The sequence below is a fragment of the Microcaecilia unicolor genome, chromosome 1, assembly GCF_901765095.1.
Source record: "Microcaecilia unicolor chromosome 1, aMicUni1.1, whole genome shotgun sequence".
In the NCBI taxonomy this organism is placed as follows: Eukaryota; Metazoa; Chordata; class Amphibia; order Gymnophiona; family Siphonopidae; genus Microcaecilia; species Microcaecilia unicolor.
The window spans coordinates 420,927,486-420,949,441 of NC_044031.1; the positions used below are offsets into that span (position 1 = coordinate 420,927,486).

Genomic DNA, 21,956 nt, shown 5'->3' on the forward strand with positions numbered 1-21,956 from the left:
TCAAGATTTGGGCATCCCCGACCGTATTATTGAAACAAAAGATGGACGTCCATCTTTTTTCGATAATACGGGTTTCCCCGCCTCTCCACCGGGACGTTTTGCGAGGTTGTCCTCAGCAAAACGTTGGCGTCCCCTTCGATTATGCCCCTCTGTGTGTAGCAAGCTAGTCCAGGTGCAGAATGGGTGTATAGTCAGTCACCCCTGTGTATTAAAAGCTTGGTAGAAGAGCCAGGCTTTTTCCTGTTTCCTGAAGTAGAGGTAGTCTTCAGTTATATGTAGCCCCTCTGGGAGTAAATTCCAGAGTATGGGCTACTCCTGAAAAAGGCTCGCTGGCGGGTATCACATCGTACAATTTTTTTTTTATGAGGGGACATTCTTTAAGTACCCTGGTCCATTTTGTATGAGGGCCTTGAAAATCCTAGAGTTTTAAATTTAGACCTGTAAGGTACTGGTAGCCAGTGTAGTTTTTGCAGGAAGGGTGTGATGTGGTCATGCCATTTGCAGCCTTCTATCAGTCATGCTGCAGCATTCTGAATTAGTGGGAGCTGATGCAAACTCTTTTTGGTTTGACCAGTGTACAGGGCATTACAATAGTCTAGTCGTGATGTTATCATGGCATGGACCACTGTGGTCAGACTCATCTTTCCAATATATGGAGAGAGATTTCATAGCTGCCATAGGAAATAGAGACAATTAGACAAATAGTCTCTGGAAGTCCCACAGTTTAAGGAAGTCAGTGCAGTCTGTAGTGTTAATCTTACTCTGGTCTTTTAGGTGTAGCTTGATGTTGCTTATTATCAATGTGTTACAATTAGCTAAGCAGTTGTTTGAGACGAAGTCCATGAAGTTTGACTGTGCCACTTTCGAGTTTCCTGGTGGCCTGTATAATAGAATGCAGCACAGGTGGTTGTGTAAGGTATTATCTCTTATTCCAGTTGAGGCAATTTCCAGCTGCGGTGTTATGGATTCCTCTGTGGGTTCCACTGTGAAGAAGGATTTATAGATTAATGCAATGCCCCCCTCATTTTTTCCTGTATCTAGTCCAGTGTAGGAGTTTGTAACCTGGAGGGCAAAGGTCTATGATTATAGAGTCTTCTTTGTCGTGGATCCATGTTTTGTTAAGAAATACCAGGGAGTAGCAGTACAGAGTGGAAAATACCAGAAAAATGAGGAAATAGTCCAAATGTAGCAGCTGTTCATTGTAGAAACTTGTAAAAAGGACTCAACACAAGTCATGTTTTGGCACAGCTGCCTTCCTTAGGAGTCCATAAACCATATAGTATTATAATGATGTATAGAAATGGAGAGCTGTATCAAATAACAAATGGAGAGCTATATCAGATAACAAAATCAACTGTCCATTTTTATACATTATTATAATACTGTATGGTTTATAGACTCCTGAGGAAGGCAGTTGTGCCGAAACATGACTCCTGTCTAGTCCTTTTTACATCTACAATAAAGAGCTGCTATATTTGGACTATTTGCTCATTTGTCTGGTATTTCCCACTGTGTACTGCTACTACTTGTGTTTTGTGGGCTTCCTTTTGGTTTTCTCCTTGTGATTTTTATAGATAAATAAAGAACAGTTATTTGTCCTTTCAAATAGTATTAGTATTAGGGAGCACAACATGAAACTAACTGGTAGCAGATTTAAAACAAATTTGAGAAAGGTTTTTTTTTTCCCACTGACTTCACAAATAAAGTGTGGAATTTGTTGCCAGGGGATATGGGCAGTGCATCTAGCCAAAACTACCCCAGTGCTGTCTCTGCAGGGAAGATGTCAGCAGCCTTCCTGCTGCCAACATCAGCACTCATCATGCATATTCAGTTCATGTGCGAACTGAGTATACATGGGGCGTGCCAATGTCGGCAGCGGGAAGGGAGGCTGTCGACTTCTTCCCTGCAGAGACAGCACTCGACTTCTTCCCTGCAGAGACAGCACTGAGGCACTTTTGGCCATGAATCTCAATGCCTGGCATGGATTTGGCATGCCAACCAATCAAAGCTTACTCCAGTTGTGGAGGGGCTGAGCCAAAAGTGTGGGGGGGTCCAGACCCCCTACCATGGCTTATGCCACTGGTATATACAGCTTCATTATCCTTTATATAGATGTGGATATGATTATGATGGGAAAAAAGATCAAAATTTTATTTGGAGAAACATAATTTTTGCTGTGAAAATTACGGCATAGAAATAGAGAAAAATGAAGGCAGGTAAAGACCATACGGCCTATCCACTGTGCTCATCCATGCCATCTATCAGCCTCTTCTCTCCCTTAATGATCCTGTGTACTTGTCCCAAGCATGTTCAGATGCGGTCTTTATCTCCACATAAGTACATAAACATTGCCATACTGGGATAGGTCAAAGGTTCATCAAGTCCAGTATCCTTTTTCCAACAGTGGCCAATCCACTGGGAGACTCCCAAAAGAGTAAATTAGATTTAATGCAGCCTATCCCAGGAAAAAGCAACTACTACTACTACTTAGCATTTCTATAGCGCTGCCAGGGTTACGCAGCGCTGTACAAGTTTAACATGGGGAAGGACAGTCCCTGCTCGAAAGAGCTTACAATCTAAAGGTTACAAACTATGTAGTCAGTGTAGGTATCATGACTGGGGAAGGTGGTTAGGTGCCAAAAGCAAGGGAGAAGAGATGGGCTTTGAGTAAGGACTTGAAAATGGGCAGGGAGGGCGCATGGCGTATGGACTCAGGAAGTCTGTTCCAGGCATAAGGTGATGCAAGGAAGAAGGGGCAGAGTCTGGAATTAGCGGTGGTGGAAAAGGTTACAGATAGGAGTGATTTGTCCTGAGAGCGGAGGTTACGGGTGGGAACATACGGGGAGAGGAGGGTAGAGAGGTAATGGGGGGCTGCAGATTGAGTGCACTTGAAGGTCAATAGGAGGAGCTTGAACTGTATACGGTAGTGGACTGGGAGCCAGTGAAGCGAATTGAGGAGGGGGGTGATATGAGAGTAACGGTTCACGCGGTAGATAAGACGTGCGGCGGAATTTTGGACAGATTGAAGGGGGGATAGATGGCTAAGCGGGAGGCCAGCGAGAAGAAGGTTGCAATAGTCAAGACGAGAGGTGACGAGCGAGTGCACGAGGGTTCGGGTGGTCTGATCAGAGAGGAATGGGTGGATTTTGCTAATATTATAGAGGAAGAAGCGACAGGTCTTAGCTGTTTGCTGGATATGGGCAGAGAAAGAGAGGGAGGAGTCGAAGATGACTCCGAGATTGCGGGCTGAAGAGACGGGGAGGATGAGGGCGTTGTCAACAGAGACGGAAAGTGGGGGAAGAGGAGAAGAGGGTTTGGGTGGAAAGACAAGGAGCTCAGTCTTTGCCATGTTCAGTTTCAGATGCCAGTTGGACATCCAGGCAGCGATGTCTGGAAGGCAGGCCGAAACTTTGGCCTGGGTTTCGACTGTGATGTCAGGAGTGGAGAGATAAAGCTGAGTGTCATCAGCATAGAGATGGTACTGGAAACCATGTGATGAGATCAGTGAGCCCAGGGAAGAGGTGTAGATCGAGAAAAGAAGCGGTCCAAGGACAGATCCTTGAGGAACCCCAACAGAGAGTGGGATGGGGGTGGAAGAAGAGCCATTAGAAAATACTCTGAAGGTGTGTTGGGAAAGATACGAAGAGAACCAGGAGAGGACGGAGCCCTGGAACCCGAATGAGGACAGTGTGTCAAGAAGTAAATTAAGATTGACGGTGTCAAAGGCGGCAGATAGGTCGAGGAGGATGAGGATGGAATAGTGACCTTTGGATTTGGCAAGGAACAGGTCATTGCAGACTTTAGAGAGTGCAGTTTCTGTTGAGTGAAGTGGGCGAAAGCCGGATTGAAGCGGATCGAAGACGGCCTGAGGAGAGAAAATCAAGGCAGCGGCTGTGGACGGCGCGTTCAAGTAGTTTGGAGAGGAAGGGTAGAAGAGAGATGGGGCGGTAGTTGGAGGGACAGGTGGGGTCAAGTGATGGTTTTTTGAGAAGTGGTGTGACTACAGCGTGCTTGAAGGTGTCGGGGACAGTAGCAGTGGAGAGAGAGAGGTTGAGGATGTGACAGATTGAGGGGTTAACTGTAGGAGAGATGCTGTTAAGCAGATTGGTGGGAATGGGATCAGAGGAACAGGTCGTGCACTTAGAGGAAGAAAGAAGGTGATCACAGGGAAGGAGGAGAAGGAAGCCAGGTTAGGTTGGTGGAGGGAGTGTGTTAAGAAGTTACTGGGAGGCGAGGGCTTGGAAGTGAATTCAAGGTTTATCTTCTGCACTTTATCGCGGAAGTAGTCCGCTAGTGTTTGAGGAGAGAGTGAGGGGGGAGTGGGAGCGGAGGGCACTTTAAGTAGGGAGTTGAGGGTGGCGAAGAGGCGACGAGGGTTGGAGCCAAGAGAATTGGTTAGTTGAGAATAATATTCCTGTTTGGCAAGGAATAGGGAGGACTGGAAGGAGGATAGCATGAATTTGTAATGGGTGAAGTCTGACAGGGTGTGAGATTTCCTCCAGAGTCGTTCAGCAGATCAGGTGCAGGAGCGAAGGTAACGGATGCAAGGGGTTAACCAGGGCTGAGGATTAATGCGCTTAGTGGGGCGTTTCCCTAATTCCACTTTAATAATGACTTGTGGACTCTCCACTCTGTTACATTGTTCACCTTACCAATTGGTTACATTTGTTTTGTGTGGGGTTTTTTTTTTTTTTAGGGGGGGGGGGGGGTTAGGGAAGGCATGAATAAATGTGGATAAATCTGAGCCAGTTGTAAGAAAGCATATGACAAGAGTGCCTAATGAAATACTCCTTGGAAATTAAAAGTCAAAGGAAAATAGGCAATGCCCTGTTGTGGATTAAGAACAGGTTAAAAGATAGAAAACATAAAGTAGGGTTAAATGGTCAATATTCTAAATGGGGAAGGGTAAATAGCAGGGCTCTTTGAGGACAAATTTGTCTCGTTTTAACTGACATGGATTTCTGTATGATAGGAATCTTGCAGGAAAATATTTCTGATTTTAATTTCAAAAACTGCATTGATCATGGAGGAGAGGAGTAGCCTAGTGGTCAAGCAGTAGGCAGAGAACAAAGAAAGCCAGGATTCAGATCCCATCTCTCTCACTGATACTCCTTGTGATCTTGGACAGATCTGTTTCATGTTTCCGGTGCAAACTTAGGGCATCATTAACGGTTCTGTATGAATGCACATTAATCTGAGTTATTCACATTGAAAATAATGGGGCTTATGCTAACAGAGGTTAATAAATGAGACTAAGATGGTTAGTCCTATGAACTACCTGTGAAAGATATGAGCTAAATCCAAATAAATAAAATAATCATTCTGCCCATCCTTTATCCTACCAGTCTCCAGCCTAGTAGGATAAAGGAGAGCCAGTGGGAATTTATTCTGTCTTTTCTGGTGGTTCTTTCCAGAGATACACATTAAGAAAAAGTGTGGAACAGAATAGAAAATAATGTTTCTAATATCTCATTTGTTACAGGGGAACGTCCATTTCAGTGCACACTGTGTGAAAAAGCTTTTAACCAGAAGAGTGCCCTGCAGGTGCATATGAAAAAACACACAGGAGAAAGGCCTCATAAGTGTGAATATTGCTCAATGAGCTTTACCCAGAAAAGCAATATGAAACTTCATATGAAAAGAGCTCATGGCTATCCTGGTATGTTTACAATACACCCTGTGTAAATGATTGGAGAGAAGGGTTAGTATGCGTATATTTAGGCTTCCACTAACCCAATTACTCACCATGCTGAAAGAGATCAGTGCATAAAGAGGTTTATATGGAGTGGAGGAACAGCCTAGTGGTTAGAGCATTGGGCTGAGAACCAGGGAAGCCAGTGTTCATTTCCCACTGAAGATGCATGTGACCTTGGACAACAAGTCACTTCATTGCCTCAGGTACAAACCATTCGGGGTTGAGGCATGACCCAAAACCATACACACAATAGTGGCAGGGGCAGTCAATCATTCAGATTTATTACACACTACAGCCATTTCACTGAGTTACTTGATGAAAGGCAGAGGTAGTATAGCTTTGTAACAATTGAAAACATATGCACATGTTATTAATATTTCTATGTATTTTAGGGGTCAGGTTGTGTTAAAATCCTTATTTTAACAACTGCTATGTAAACCTTCAGTTTTTGCTAATTTGAAAAGAAAATGGATTTACCTTGTGGTACAGCCCCACACCTTAGCATGGGAAACCCATATTCTAGGTCTCTGAGCCAAGAAGAGAGGATGAGGGAATTCACAAAAGGGTAGGAAGGATGACTGCTGTCTTTAGAGCAGCGCTGAGTGGTTCAATGTCAGTAAGCTTTCTAGTCTAGCTAACAAGAAATTATGTAATACAGGTAACAGAAACAGGCTGACAAGTTGGTACTCCCAGAGGATACACAGAGAGATTATTTACGCAGGTCACGTCATTCCTAGGACTTGCACTATGTTGATCCATGAATCCTAGGCCAGCAGTATGTACCTCAGCCCCTTCTATTATGTCCACTGCCAGTCCTTTTTCTTTTTTAGTCCTCAGGCCATGGGACTTTGTTTCTACTTTTACACATGGCCACGTAGCCTCCTATATTCTGCTTGCCCCAGGATTGGTAGCATGGAATATTGCTTCTAATTGGGTTTCTGCCAGGTTCTTGTGCCCTGGCTTGGCCAGGATACTGGGCTAGATGGACCATTGGTCTGACCCAATATGGCTATTCTTATGTTATGTTGTTATGATTCCCTCTCTCACTAGTGACCAGTGGAGCTAAAGTTGATGGCTAACAATACTTCCTCTGCTGGGTTGGAAGGGCAGATGAGTTCAGCAAGTAGAGCAAGCCACTGGGGTGCTAATAGTGTCTTCTGCTACAGTGCCCACAGGCATTTGCTTCTCCAGGCTGACCAGCTCCATTTGCTTCAGCTCCAGTTTCTGTCTTCAACTGCCACAGTACCCTAGACACTAGAGCTGACACCAAAAGGTTCAGATAGAAAGGCTGATGGATAGACATTACAAGACCATAAAATGTTCTAATTGTTTGAAGAAAAAATGCCAAGGCAATTTCAGCAATGTTCGTATCACAGTGTGCTGTTGCCTAATTGAAACCAGCAGAGGAAACTAAATAAAAAGCAAAACGAGACAAATACAAACTCTGCTTCAATGGCAAAAACATACAGTGCCTTGTTAATATCATTACACCTTTGACCATTTTTCACATTGTGCTCTCTAAATAAAAATGCAGTTCAAAATGCATTAAGGTAGGAATTTTTCACTGAACTAATTTACATTTTCAAAAGAAAAGAACAATTATGGAAATATTCAAAAAGTAAAATTTTGTGATTTCATTGTGACAAACCTAAATTAGCTCTGGTTCCAAAAATTGCCCTAACAAGGCCCACAGTAAAATGAATAGAGCCTATCTATGTCAAATCACAGTAACTAAGCTCCTTTGAATATTCCTGGATGAAGAATCAATCTACCTCTTCAAATCAATCTACTTCTTCAAAAACTATATGAATAAGCATCACCAAGACTCTGCAGCTGAACACAAAAGCTACCATTACCTTTTCCTCTTCAAATCTCTCTTTAAAAACTTTGATTAACCACATGAACTATAGATACCCTCTCCACATTGCACAACACTATTGTAACTCCACCAAAATCTAAATTGTAAGCCACTTTGAACCGAAATTTGTTTTTGGTAATAGTGGGATACAAGAATGTATAAATAAATCTGAAGCAAAGATCTAAGCGTGCTGAGAACAAAGCTGATGAAAGAAATCTGGGAGAGTGTTAATAAAAAGGTACAGGTTTAGAGAAGGCAATGTCAAAATGTCATTGTGAATATCCCTTGAGCCATCAGTGTACAGTGGGAACAGGTTGGCAATAATAGAACTCTTTTTCTCAATCAGGCCATCCCTCTAAAGTTACTAGCTGTCAGGTTACGGAAATAACTGAAGAAGATTGCTATGACTTAAAATTGCTTTAAAGCAGGATTGTCCAACCTCAGTCCTCAAAGGCTGCAATCCAGTCAGGTTTTCAGGATTTCCCCAGTGAATATGCATGAGATCTATTTGTATGCCCTACCTCCATTGTATGCAAATAGATCTCACGCATATTCATTGAGGAAATTCTGAAAACCTGACCTGGCGAGAGCCAAGGTTGGACACCCCTGCTTTAAAGAAACTACAGCAGTCTCTGGTTGAGACTGGGGAAAAGGTTGAAAATGTCACAGTTTCAAAATTACTTCAGAAACATGGCCTTGTAGGCAAGAGGGACAGGAAGGAAGTTTCTGCTGAAAGAGACACATAGAAGTCAATTCTATAAATGGCACCCAAATTTGAGCACCAATTAAAAAAAAAAGGGCTAATCACTATTCTATAAACAGCGCTCAGAATTGGGTGCCATTTAGAGAATAGTATTTATTGCTGGAATCTGCACCAAAGTTTGAGTGTGAGGATTTACACCAAATGAAACCTGGTATAAAATCTCACACTTAAATTAGTCGTGGATAACACTGCATGCAAATTCCATGATCATCACCTGATCCGCCCTTGGACACACACCCTTTTCTGATCCGTGCAGATCCCAGTGCCTAAAGATGTGCACGTAAATTTAAATGTCAATTAGCGCTGACAAATATTAGCACACAGTTATCGGCACTAATTGGTGCTCATTTTTCAGTCAAATTGTGCAAACAAAAGAACCCCTACTGGGAGAGGTAAAAACTATTCTAGAAAAATGAAAAAAAAAATGGCTCTCAAAACATGTAAATTTGTTATTCTGAATGAGGGGGATTCAGTATAGGCTGCACCCATAGCTGAGCAACTTTTAATGAAACAAGCCATTCATTTGCGACTAACGTAAATGCTGTATACATCATAATACTCCCTCAGTTATAGTGGTGATGTGCAATAAGACAATTATCCACTCCTACCCTAGCTGATAATAAAATGTAACCATCTTTCTAACCTCATATGCATGTCTCCTTAAATTAGTCTCCTTATTTTCTATCTCCTCTTACTCTCTTACCTATCTATATGTTAACTATCTCTCTGACCTCATGTGCAACTTTATTTAAATTAGTCACCCTACTTTCTAACTCTTCTTATTCTCTTACCTATCTATATGTTCCATCTTTGCTTATACCCTTCACTGTCAATTAAAACGTTCTATTACATATTGTGTTGACGTAAGTAGTATATTATACCATAATTTGTATTATTGTTCCTGTACTTTTAGGGCCACAGTGTTCCTTTTAAAGTTCGCCATTAAATGTCTCATAACATGGCAGTACCTCATTTCCTTCTCTCCACACAGCAATGATGAGTTAAATTGGGTACATGCGCAGTTTTGAGCGCCATATATAGAATCAGAGTGATGATATGCTGCATAGTGTTTCCAGAGAAGCACTTAAAGGACACTGCATGTATGTGGGAGATGATTTTGTGATCTGACCAAAGCAAAGCTTTTTGATCTCAATGCTAAGCAATATGTGTGGCTTAAAATGAATACAGCACATCACATCACCCTGCTACTTCCATCCCTACAATTAAGTATGACAATGTAGCATTATGTTGCAGGGCTCTTTACAGCAAGGAGGCTTTTAAAGATGGAGGGATTGATGACTAGTGTAAACTACACACAGACCCTGAAGGAAAGCCTGTTCCTAGGACTTAGGTGAAGATTCACCTTTCAGCATGACAGTGATACTAAGCAAAAGCAAAGATGGAGTAGCTTAGCAAGAAGAAAGTGAATGTCCTCAAGTGGTCCAGTCAAAGAACAGACCTGAATACGATAGAAAATCTATGGCAACAGTTGCATTAACACAGATTAGTAAATGAAGATGGCAGTCCACAGTGGATCCCCAGCCAACTTGAAAGAGCTTGAGCTATTTTGCCTAGAAGAATGGGTAAAAACTGTACCAACTTTGAACAGCAAGATGGTAGACACTCATCTAAAATGGCTCATGGTCATTATTGCTGCAAACCTGAGTGAAGGGATTTGAAGACTTACAGGGTCAAGATTTTTTTTGAATATTTATATCATTTTCAGTTACATTGAAATTGCAGAACATCTTATGTTGATCAGTGAAACACTCCTACTTAAATTCATTTTTAGTTGTATGTTTTAGACAGCAAAACTGAAAAATACACAAGAGTATGAAGACCCTTTTTTTTAACAGGGAAAGTGTGTTTCATTCCAGGACATACTGAAATTGCAATTATGCACAAGTGTCCTTTAATATTGATTTGTGTCTTAGATATTGAAGACCTTTGGCCTTCTGTCTTTGAAAACCACCTTGAACAAAATTCTTGAATGCACAACCATTTTGTGTGGCTTGCCTTTTTATTTTTAATCAACTTTATACACTTCTTGAATCCAGTGACAATTACATATCATCAAAAAGAGAACAGTTGTTCATGTGGGTAGTGATATCATAAAGGTAATATGACTGTCAAGCCCAAATGACTGTTTTAATATGAATAATTTGTGTTCCTGTTCACACAGTATTCCAATTTGCTATATAATTTAACGGATTAGTAAAATATATAGCCTATTGCACAAATTCTGATTTGGAGACCTCTTTTTGGGGGCTGTTTTCAGTATTCCCAGTGTAATATTAAGCAAATTACTTAAAATCCACATCCTCTCTCTGCTTTCCCATGCTTAAAATTTAGAGTTTAAACTCTGCTCAGGTGTCTCCATAGATCAATTTATCATATTCATCAATGTTTCTATGGGTAACACTTCATCTGGAGTATTGTATCCAGTTCTGGAGACCACATTTCCAGAGAGGTACAAACAAAGTAGAAGCAGTCTAGAGGACAGCTTCTAGAGGTTATTATTATTATTTGTAGCATTTGTATCCCACATTTTCCCACCAATTTGCAGGCTCAATGTGGCTTACATTATGCCATAATGGCGATCACCATTTCCGGGTAGAGAATTACAAATGGTATTACATTAAGGTGCATACATGGTAAAGTATAATACAATATGGTATTGCGTAGAGGTTCCTGAGTGATAGAAGAACTTATAACATAAGTTAGATAGTCATCTATAAAAAGTTCAATTCAGAATTGAGAAATAAAGTGGTAGTGCGTATTGCGCAACTTTCATTAGTAGCAGCAAGGTTGTCAGTCAAGTGTAGGGAATTCAGTTTTGTCTAGTTCATGTAAAGTCTAGTTGTCTAGCATTTAAGATGAATTGTTGTGGTATGCCTTCTTGAATAGGTCAGTTTTCAGTCGTTTTTGGAAGATTGTTAGGTCGTGCGTTGTTTTTATGGCCTTCGGTAGTGCGTTCCATAGTTGCGTGCATATGTAGGAGAAGCTGGATGCATATGTGGATTTATATTTAAGACCTTTGCAGCTGGGGTAGTGGAGATTCAGGAAAGTGTGCGCTGTTCTTTTTGTGTTCCTGGCTGGCAGGTCTATGAGGTCAGACATATAGATCGGAGCTTCACCGTGAACAATTTTGTGGACCAGGGTGCAAACTTTGAACGCAATTCGTTCTTTTAGCGGGAGCCAATGTAGTTTTTCTCTTACGGGTTTGGCGCTTTCATATTTCCTTTTTCCAAATACGAGTCTGGCTGCTGTATTTTGGGCAGTTTGGAGTTTCTTAATGATTTGTTCTTTGCATCCGACATAGATGGCGTTGCAGTAATCTAGGTGGCTTAGCACCATTGATTGTACCAGGCTTCGGAATATATCCCTCCAAAAAAAAGGTTTTATTCTTTTGAGTTTCCACATTGAGTGGAACAGTTTCTTAGCTGTGTTTTTCGCATGGTTTTCGAGTGTAAGATTTCGGTCAATTGTAACTCCAAGAATTTTCAGACTGTCTGAAATAGGAAGGTTATAGTCTGGGGTGTTTATGGTGGTGGGTTTGTTCATGTTATATTGTGAGGAGAGAGTGAGACATGATGTCTTTTCTGCATTTAACTTTAATTGGAATGCATCCGCCCATGAATTCATTATTTGGAGGCTTTGTTTGATTTCATTTGTGATTTCGGTTAGATCGTGTTTGAACGGGATGTAGATCGTGATATCGTCTGCATAGATTTGTGGGTTAAGTCCTTGGTTGGATAGCGATTTGGCTAGTGGTGTCAACATTAAGTTAAAAAGGGTTGGTGAGAGCGGTGATCCTTGTGGTACTCCGCATTCTGGTTTCCATGGTGGTGATGTTTTTGAATTTGATATCACTTGATATGTTCTTGTGGTTAGGAAGCCATTAAACTATCTGAGTACGTTTCCTCCTATCCCAAAGTACTCTAGGATGTTCGATAGTATTTGGTGGCTCACCATGTTGAACGCGCTAGACCTGTCAAATTGTAGGAGAAGCACGTTATTTCTGGTTGCAATTGTTTGTTTGAATTTGGTTAGGAGAGTGGTTAGCACTGTTTCGGTGCTGTGGTTGGATCGAAATCCTGATTGTGATTCGTGTAGTATTGTGAATTTAAGTAATCGGTAAGTTGTTTGGTTACCATACTTTCCATTAGTTTGACTACCAGAGGGATTGAAGCTACTGGGTGGTAGTTGATTGAGTCATTTGAGTTTTTTCTTTAAATCTTTGGGTATAGGGGTGAGTAGTATATTTCCTTTGTCTTTGGGGAAAAGACCATGTTGTAGCATGTAATTCAGGTGTGACGTGAGGTCTGTTATGAAGCGTTAGGGGGCGAATTTTATTAGGTTGTTGGGACATATATCTAGTTTACAGTGGGATTTGGCAAATTTGTTGATTGCTTGAGTGATGGTTTCATCGGTTAGAAAATCGAAGTTTGTCCAGGTTCGGTCTGCTGGGTATTCATAGGCAGTTGGGTCTAGGCAGTCCATGAATTTTTCATGATCAGTGGTATTGAGTGGTAGCATGGATCGCAGTTTTATAATTTTCTCATTAAAGTATTTGGCAAGGTTGTCTGCTGATGGGGTGTCTGTGTTGGTTGTGGTAACCGGTGTGGTGTCTAGTAATTTATTCACAAGTTGGTAGAGTTTATGTTCGTCTTTGTAGTCTGGCCCTGTTTTGGTTTTGTAGTATGCTCTTTTGGTTTGTCTTATTGTATATTTGTATTTTCTTTGGATTTGTTTCCATGCATTCAGTGCGTATTCATCTTTCATTTTTTTTCCATGCTCGTTTGAGTCTCCTAACTTGTGTTTTTAGTGTTTTCAGTTCTTCGTTGAACCAAGGTATTGAGATTTGTCTTCGTGTGGTTCTTGTTTGTATTGGTGCAATTTTGTCTAGTGTGCTCCTGCATCTGTCGTCTCAATTTAGTAGATAATGTATGGAGTCTGTTTGTGCTTTCCATTCGTTATTGTAGATCTGTTGCTTGAGGTACGTGCCTTTTTTTCGCCACTGTAGGGTTAGGTTTAGTTTGTGATGATCTGACCATGGTATGTCTGTCCATTTTGTATCTGTTAGTATAAGGTTTAGGTCTGGAGATAGTTTGTGTGTGATGAGGTCAATTGTGTGTCCTTTGACATGGGTAGTTTGCATATTATGCCCATTAAGATCCCATAGTTGGAGGAAGTCCTTGCATTCACGTGCATTGGTTGCATTAGGGTCTTCTAGGTGTATGTTTATGTCCCCAATTATGAAGGCCTCTACCATAAAGTGAGATTATATCCTAAAGGAAAAGAATCAAAATGGTGGGAGGTGAACAAACTGTAAGTGGGTACACTTATATGTAACATAAAGTATTTCTTCACAGAAAAAATGATGGATATATGGAACAGTCTCCCAGTGGAAGCAGTGGGGATAAAAAGAGTAACAGAATATGAGAAAACATGGACTGATCATTGAGGATTCTTATTGGTGGGAAAGTAATACTAACGCTAAAGACTAAATTTGGCCTTCAGTAGAAAACATGAGCAGATTAGATGTACCTTGCACCTATCATTATGTTTTGTGTTTCTGTAACTGAAAAACCTTTAGGTTCCCCTCATTATTCCATTGTATCCTTAATGATTCCTTCTTCTTCCTAAACTCTTATCAGATATTATACAAGAAGTTGCACTGCCTCCAGAAGGAGAAGACGAAGAAGGAGAGGACATCAGCCGTGCACTTGACTTGGAAGAAGTGGTCCAGGAACCTTCAAGTGAATGGCAGTGTGGCATAACAAATGTTTTCCAGTAGCATCATACTGGTTAAAAACAAACTTTCTTCAGGACTGAATTTCTGTACATACATTTCTTCTGAAAAAGAACACCACATTTTGAATTTTGTGGATAACGTATTATACAGCAGTGATAATAAAATTAGTCTGTATATTTTTCAGCTAGAGAATATTCAAATAATTTTTCTAAGCCTATGAATAGCTGCAAAAATATGAACTAACCTGTGTAAATCAGTCTACACAAAACAGCTCAGGTAATTTAGTTAGGTTTCTTCTATTCTTATAATTTATTGCATTATAGAAAACTAGTTGGATTTCAAATCAGTGTGGTATGACACCTTATAACAGCAGAGAGGATTACGGTTTAGTAGATGATTCTTTTAAAAGATATTTTTGTTCAAATATGTATAATAAGATGGTGTACATTTGCAAAATATGTATGTATAGTAATTGATAAAAAAAAAAAAGGTTCCACTGCACAAGGACATTGTAAAGTTATTTTTATTTTCTTACTGTGTATTTTTTGGGCAGATACTTGTTAATGTAAATGTACATATTCGTTACTGCTGAATTATTAGCATAGCTATTGAGAGGTGGCTGGACCATCTCTAGTTACTAATAGATGATTGTTAGTTTCCTTACTTTGATGTGCAAGGAAAACAGATTCAGTAAAGCAAAATTTACAAATAATTTCAAATGTGTTAGTAAAAATGATATTTCCGTGAGTAGCACCCAGCGATATATTTCCTGCACAGCTAAATTTGAATGTACTAAGTGACTCAGACTGGAAAGCACAAGCCATCTATACATTTAACACAAGTTAGATGACTACTGCCTTGGTTAATTCATAAACCTTAACTAATTTGTCAATTAACAATAAAAAAAACTTAAAAAAAAACATACCAGATGAATAAATGTATCACTAGTAGACCACTCATGCCTATACCCTTCATATGGATAAACCATATATGTGCAATTGGAGGCATGTTAAGGCTTAATCTGTACTCAGACTACCTGACTCTGATGGATGCAGTGTGCTTAGTTAGGAAAACACCTCCAGAATTTTGGTTGCTATTACATCGCCATACATTAATCTAAAATGTGTCTTAAGACTGATTTTTGCTAAAGGATATCTACTTAGCAGAGATGTAAGTATAACTCCAAAAAGTGCCACTCTATGCATATAATGTTCCTCAGAAAACACAGGAGTTTAAACTAAAATGAGGCATCCCAAAGTTTAACCCCCCCCCCCCCCCCATATCATACTCACATTTTTGGGGGGGAGAGGGGGAGGTGGGGTTCTTTGCATTTATTTATGTTCTCTGAATATATATAAATGTATATAAATATATATTCCATTGTATAGCCAATTTATTCCATTGTTTAGTCAATCCTTATATTTTGTAAATAGTATTTCATAAACATAGTTCATTTTAGTTCTCATATTACCACTGAACTTGTTTTATTGTAATATACAGTATGGTTTAATTTACTTCTTTAAAATGACTCATTTTTATTTGTCTTTCATTATAAATAAGTTTGATCCATTGTAAATGTCATTTTTGCCATACCGATGAAACAATCTTGGATACTATGGAAGATATTACACTGTCATTTATGTAAGGCATATTATGATTATTTTATTAACATTTGGGATTTGTATATAAGAAACATAGCTTGTGACATGGAAATAGCAGTTTTGTTATGTGAATTATTTAAAACAATGTTTTAAATATTTTGTTTTTCAAACTGCTTTCTTTATGGCATTTTTAACTGAAAAATGTGAATTGATGATATTATGCATTCTGAGGACAGTTTGCAGGAGATTTATCTAAGGAGTAACTTCCCCCCAAAATCTGAAAACCTTTAAATTACCCTGTTGCCAGTATACATGAGTGTGTGTGTATACATGTATGCATCAATGAATGTAACTAGAGAGCTGCACGGGAATGGGGATTGCAGACATCCCATGGAATCCACAGGATTCCCGTGGGTATAAAAGAAGTTGCCACAGGATTCCCGTGGGGATGAAAGAAGTTGCCATAGGATTCCCGCAGGAGTGTAGTCAAAATCTTTGGAATGCACTGAGAGAGGCAATTGGAGCATCAGAATGAGGCTTGAAACATATGGAGAGAGGCAGTTGGAGCACCAGAATGAGGCTTGGAATGCCCAGAGAGGCAGCTAGAACACCAAACTGAGGCTTGGAACACTCTGATTGAATAGTGTATATCATCCAAAAAACCACAGGAGGCTGTTGCGGTTGGGAGGAAACAGAGGGCTGCAAGCAAGTAAGCAATAGCATCAACTCTTGCAGGTATGGGTGGGAATGGAGGAGATTAATTGTGGGGAAGGAATGGATCTTAGTGAGTCTGGATGGGTACAGGTTAATTCCATTGGAGATGGGTGAAAGTTCTGTACTTATGCAACTCTCTAGTCTCAACCATCATATAAAAGCTTTTATAACAATAGCGATTCACTTCTAGAAAGCATTGTGTACCCATTTTTGGGCCAGCACTAAGGTTTTGTGGTTACTGCACAATAATTGCTAAAATTAATGGGCTGTAAGTGGAAACATGTACTTGATTAACTGTTAGTGGTGTTCTCAGCACTTTCCAATTCAATTAACAGAAGTTTATTTTAATATGCATGAACTGATTAGCGAATAATGCCATGAGTATCTATACTGCTAGAGGTGACTAACTCTTCAAGTTATCTGTCACATATATAAATCCAAGTATAACCACCAGTATTCACACTACATACAGCAATAATAAACCAGAGTATTTCATTCAAGAATTTGTAGAGGTCATGTACTAAAAAGTGCCAAAATCACTATAATAAAATATCTATAACCACACCGTATATTGCATATATGTGGAGCAAAAAAACTTCACACAAAAGTTTTTTAGGAAAAAGTCTTAGAGTTGTAACTCACCCAAGCAGAATACTCACAAAAAGTGAAAAAAATACTCTTAGAGGGTGGATAAGTTTCTCAATCATTGTATTTCTCCATTTATTGTTAATTTCAAGCACCCTTTGTGCCCCAATATTCTTTCCTTCTCCACATATATAACGGTCAAACTGTGTGAAATATTAATCACAACTTTCACAAATCACACAACATTTTACCATGTCCCCCACTTTAGTTAAAAGCACACACATGTGGCTTACATGAATTACAAAAGTAGAGAAGTACAACACATGAATTTTACAGCAGAATAAGGAGAGAACACTAACAACAATTAGGGTGACTAATAAGCAGAATTACTAATGGAGTAAGTTTTTTCAAAAAGGAACGTTTTCAACATCTTCTTGAAAAGGTGATGATCAGATTGAGATTTTAGGTTCAGAGGTAAAGCATTCCAAGTCTTCGGGCTGGAGTAGTGAAAAGTAGAGGCAATATTACTTAATGTCAATTTCAATATTGGTGAAAGATAGCTAGATAACTAAATAACATTTATCTCAGAGCTATCGGGTGAACTCACCACACCCGCCAGCCATTGTAGTATGATGCTTCAAAAATCCTCCGCAGATGCTGCTACTCTTGAGGCAAGAAAGTGAAACAAATGCCTGCAGACTGAAAAGCTGAAATGGAAAATGACAGCAAAAAAAAAAAAAAAAGACTACGTAGCTTACGTAGTGTGCCCATAAATAACTGGATTCTCTGAAGACCTTCAGTATTCTCACATCTGGGTGATGTCATCCAACGGAGCCCAGTGCAGATGCTGCCCTAGCATATACAGCTATTATAAAATTCTAGCAGCATCCCATTGTGCATGTACATGTGTCTTCTAGGCCGACGTGCGAGGGCAGGTTCCTCAGCCTGTTTTTTTTTTTTTCCATGGAGCTGAGAGTTCACGATTTCATGGTCTCTTCAGCTCATCTCAACAGTTATTTTTTCAGTACCTTCCCATGTGGATTTTTCCTCTATTTCTCTCATTTTTAAAAAAATAATATTTTCAGTACCTTCCCTTTTTTTTTTATTAGAGCTTTGGCTCTTCAAGTTTTCTTTCTTTTGCACACAGCTTTTTAGGTCCCTTTTAGGCCTCAGCACCAACCTCCATTTGAACCTTGCCCTTTTTGATGCTGAAGATTGAGGAATTTAATTTAGCCATGATTCTTGTCTCAGTGTCCGAGAAGACCATCAGTGGCATCAAAAGGTGTGCCCAATGTAGTAGGGTGCTCTCTATAATGTACCTGCACTCTTAGTGCATCGGGTGCCTTGGATCTAATCATAAGCCTAACTCTTATTTCTGTTTAAAACTGAAGTTGAGGACAGAGAAGGGCGTCTTTTTGGCTCCTCGAAGGCCAATCCTTCGACATCAGCACCAGAAGCATCGACCTCAATGGCTTCTCAGACTTCATGTATTTTTTTTATTTTTTTTTTACATTTGTACCCCGTGCTTTCCCACTCATAGCAGGTTCAATGCGGCTTACATATTATATACAGGTACTTATTTGTACCTGTGGCAATGGAGAGTTAAGTGACTTGCCCAGAGTCACAAGTTGCTGCCTGTGCCTGCAGTGGGAATTGAACCACTGGGAGTGCACTAACATCGAGAAAGTATCCATTCCATCGACATCAGGTGCTGATAGTAGACCCTGGGACCAGTCAGCTTCAAACCCAACACCAAGGATGCCTATGGGTTCGATGATGTCCTCATCAGCACCAAGGGAACGTGATGCTGAGTGTAGAGGGAAGCCAAAGAAGCATAAGCATTGGTTTCCTTTGAAGCGTGGTTCCGGGATCTGAGAAGTGCCAGTACCGAGTGAATAGCTTCCCTTCTTTGGTGGACGTGCTGGTGCACCACTCTTCAAGCACCCAGGTTCCCACTTCCAATCTGACACCAGCTCTTTCTCAGGCTGTCTCCAAACCAGCTCCCCAGCCTTTACCAATGCCTACCCTCGATGAGCGGTACCGGACCGATGCCTACCCTCGATGAGCGGTACCCTCCGTCCTGAGGCCCGTTGTCTGCATATGGAGTGATCTTCAATGCCAACACCTCAACAGGTGTTGACATCGATCCATGTGGTACCATGCTGTACATCGGATAGGAAGCTTCCCCAGAGTTTGAGCAGTGGTTCCAATGAGCAGTGGCAGGCACAGTTTCACTGTGCCCATTTGGATTATTGCAAGGAATCAGCCTTGGACCGCTCATAGGAGTCAGGCGAAGATCCATATTACTTCTTGGAGGAGGAATCATATAGAGTCCCTTCTGACCCCTCCTCACCTCGAGAGGTATAAATCTCCACCTGAGAGTGCCTCATTCACAGGTTTTGTGAAGGAAGATGGCTTGGCTATCCCATTTAAGTTGGAGACGGAGGAAAAGCCTAACACAGAGATTCTGCTCTTAAAGAAGGGGGTCACAATTCCGTTACACACTATCTTTAAAGATGCACTGACAAAGAGTTGGTAATCTCCCCTCTCAGTGCATGTTGTATCGAAGAAGGTGGATACTCAGTATCATATCCAGAAGTCTCCGGATTCAAAAGGGCTCAATTGCCTCACTACTTGGGTGGTCGAATCCTCTCTCATATGAGCCAGAAGTTCTAGGACTGATGCCTTGGCTCCCCCCAGGTAGAGAGGCTCGGACTCTGTATTTGTTTTGAAAGGAAGATTTATCAGGCCTCAGTTCTCATTAACCGCATCTAAGCCTACCAGCTCTACACAAACATATACTTGAAGCCCTTGGTACACAGTCTTATGGACTCATTCCCTCAGGAGCAGGCCACAAAGCTTCGCCAGTTCACCAACAATCAGCTGGAGTGCAGGAAATATCTGGCCAGGGATGCTTATAACACCTTTGATTTTGCGTCCAGACTCTCCGTTATTGATGTGAGGGTGTGCAGACTCTCATAGAGGTGTGTCTCTGATCTGGAACCAGTGGTTCAGGAGAGGTTAGCATACATACTGTGCCAAGGAGATAATCTTTATAGAGACAAGTTGGAGGAGGTCTGAGACATCAAGAAACATACTGACACCATTCAGTCCCTCCAGCATCGTCATGCTCTACTAAGAGGTTTTTGACTGGACCTAGGTGGCCAATCTGTTACTCTCAAAGTCATAGGTTTCCATCCCCTTCCCGCTCTATCCAGCAGCCCCAGCCCCAATGCTCCGACCACATTAGTCCTGTCCACAAAAAACCCCAGCTGGCTCCCAAATTAAAGCAAGGGACAAGCTTTTGACTGGCTTCAGGAGTGCGTAGCCACCATCTAAGTAGCCATCCCAGATGGCCTACCAGTGGAAGGGAAGCTGAATTTTTACCATCAAAAGTGGCCCCTTAGAACCACCAACTGGTGAGTTCTTCAAATAGTCTATCTCTGTTACACACTTCATTGGCATCAGAAACCACCAAATTGCCTACCAAGAGCATCTTACATCAGCTCCTCATCACAAGCAAGTACTTGTAGTGAAAATCTCCACCCTTCTACAGGCCAATGCAGTCAAACCCATGCCACACGGGAAAGAAAGGAAGGGATTTTATTCCAAGTACTTCCTTGTACCCAAAAAGATGGGGAGGATTTCAGCCTAGACCTAAGGGCCCTGAACAAATTCCCAGTCAAAAGTTCAGGATGATTTCCCTGGCACTCTTCTCCCCCATGATTCAGGAACAAAATTGGCTATTCTGTCTAGGCATGAAGGAGGCCTATACCCACATTTTGATACTTCCCATCCGCAGGCAGTATCTCAGATTTCAAGTAGGGAAACGCCACTACCAGTATCGCATTCTGCCTTGTGGCCTTGCATCAACTTCCAGGGTCTTCACCCAATGTTTAGCAGTAGTTGCAGTGTCACTATTCAGACTAGGAGTTTGTGTTTCCCTACCTGGACGATTGCCTGGTCAAGTGCTCTTCAAAACACACCCTAAGTTCCTTCCTAAGGTAGTGTTGGAGTTCCATCTTAACCAATCAATTGGTGCTGCCAACATTTTCCCCAAAGCCCATTCTGTCAAACGTGTAGTGCATACCTTAGACTGCAAGCAAGCCTTAGCCTTCTATCTGGAGTGCACTAAAGCCCATAGAAAGTCCACCCAGCTTTTTGTTTCTTTTGACCCAAATAGGGTGGGAGTAGCCATTGCCCAACACCTAATTTCCAGTTGGCTAGTAGATTGCATCTCCTTTATGCCAAGGCTAGGCTGACTCTAGAGATTCATGTCAAAGCTCATAATGTCAGAGCCATGGCTACATCAGTAGCCCACTTGAGGCCAGCCTCTATCGAGGAGATTTGCAAGGCTGTGACTTTGTCCTTAGTCCACACATTAACATCTCATTACTGCCTTCAGCAGGGTACTCAATGTGATAGCTGGTTAGGTCACACCTTCCTGCAGAACTTGTTTGCTGTCTAGAATCCAACTCCACCCTTCTAGGCCCCAGTTTTGTTCTGTTCCAGGCTGAAACTTCACAACTAGAATGTATATAGTTTAAGGTTGATTGACCTCAAGGCCTCAACATTTTGGGTCCCCATTGTCCTAGCATTGTTGTTTTTGATGACTACTACTACTACTACTTATCATTTCTATAGCGCTACTAGATGTATGCAGCGCTGTACACTTGAACATGAAGAGACAGTCCCTTCTCGACAGCGCTTACAATCTAATTAGGACAGACAGGACAAACGAGATAAGGGAATATTAAAGTGAGGATGATAAAATAAGGATGAGCCTCATAGCTAGGGATTCCAAGATGTGAGAATACCAATAACCTGCTTGTCCTCGGAGAAAATGAAGTTACCTGTAACAGGTGTTCTCTGAGGTCAGTAGACCTAGTATTCTCACATACCCTCCCATTTCCCTAGGTATCTGTTCCCTTCTCCACTACTGCCAACTCCAGACTTCGCGCCTTCTGTCTCGCTGCACCCTA

The 21,956-nt window shown here is 41.0% G+C and overlaps 1 protein-coding gene across 1 annotated transcript in view; it reads left to right on the forward strand.

Annotated features, from left to right (window-relative positions):
* The window catches only part of ZNF236 (zinc finger protein 236), a 502,799-nt gene extending 488,250 nt beyond the window's left edge, over positions 1 to 14,549 (forward strand). The window contains exons 32-33 of the mRNA XM_030211824.1: positions 5,483 to 5,659; positions 13,977 to 14,549. Coding sequence (XP_030067684.1) covers positions 5,483 to 5,659; positions 13,977 to 14,116 — 317 coding nt within the window. The 3' untranslated portion in view covers positions 14,117 to 14,549. The remainder of the gene's footprint in view (positions 1 to 5,482; positions 5,660 to 13,976) is intronic.
* Positions 14,550 to 21,956: the final 7,407 nt, after the last annotated feature.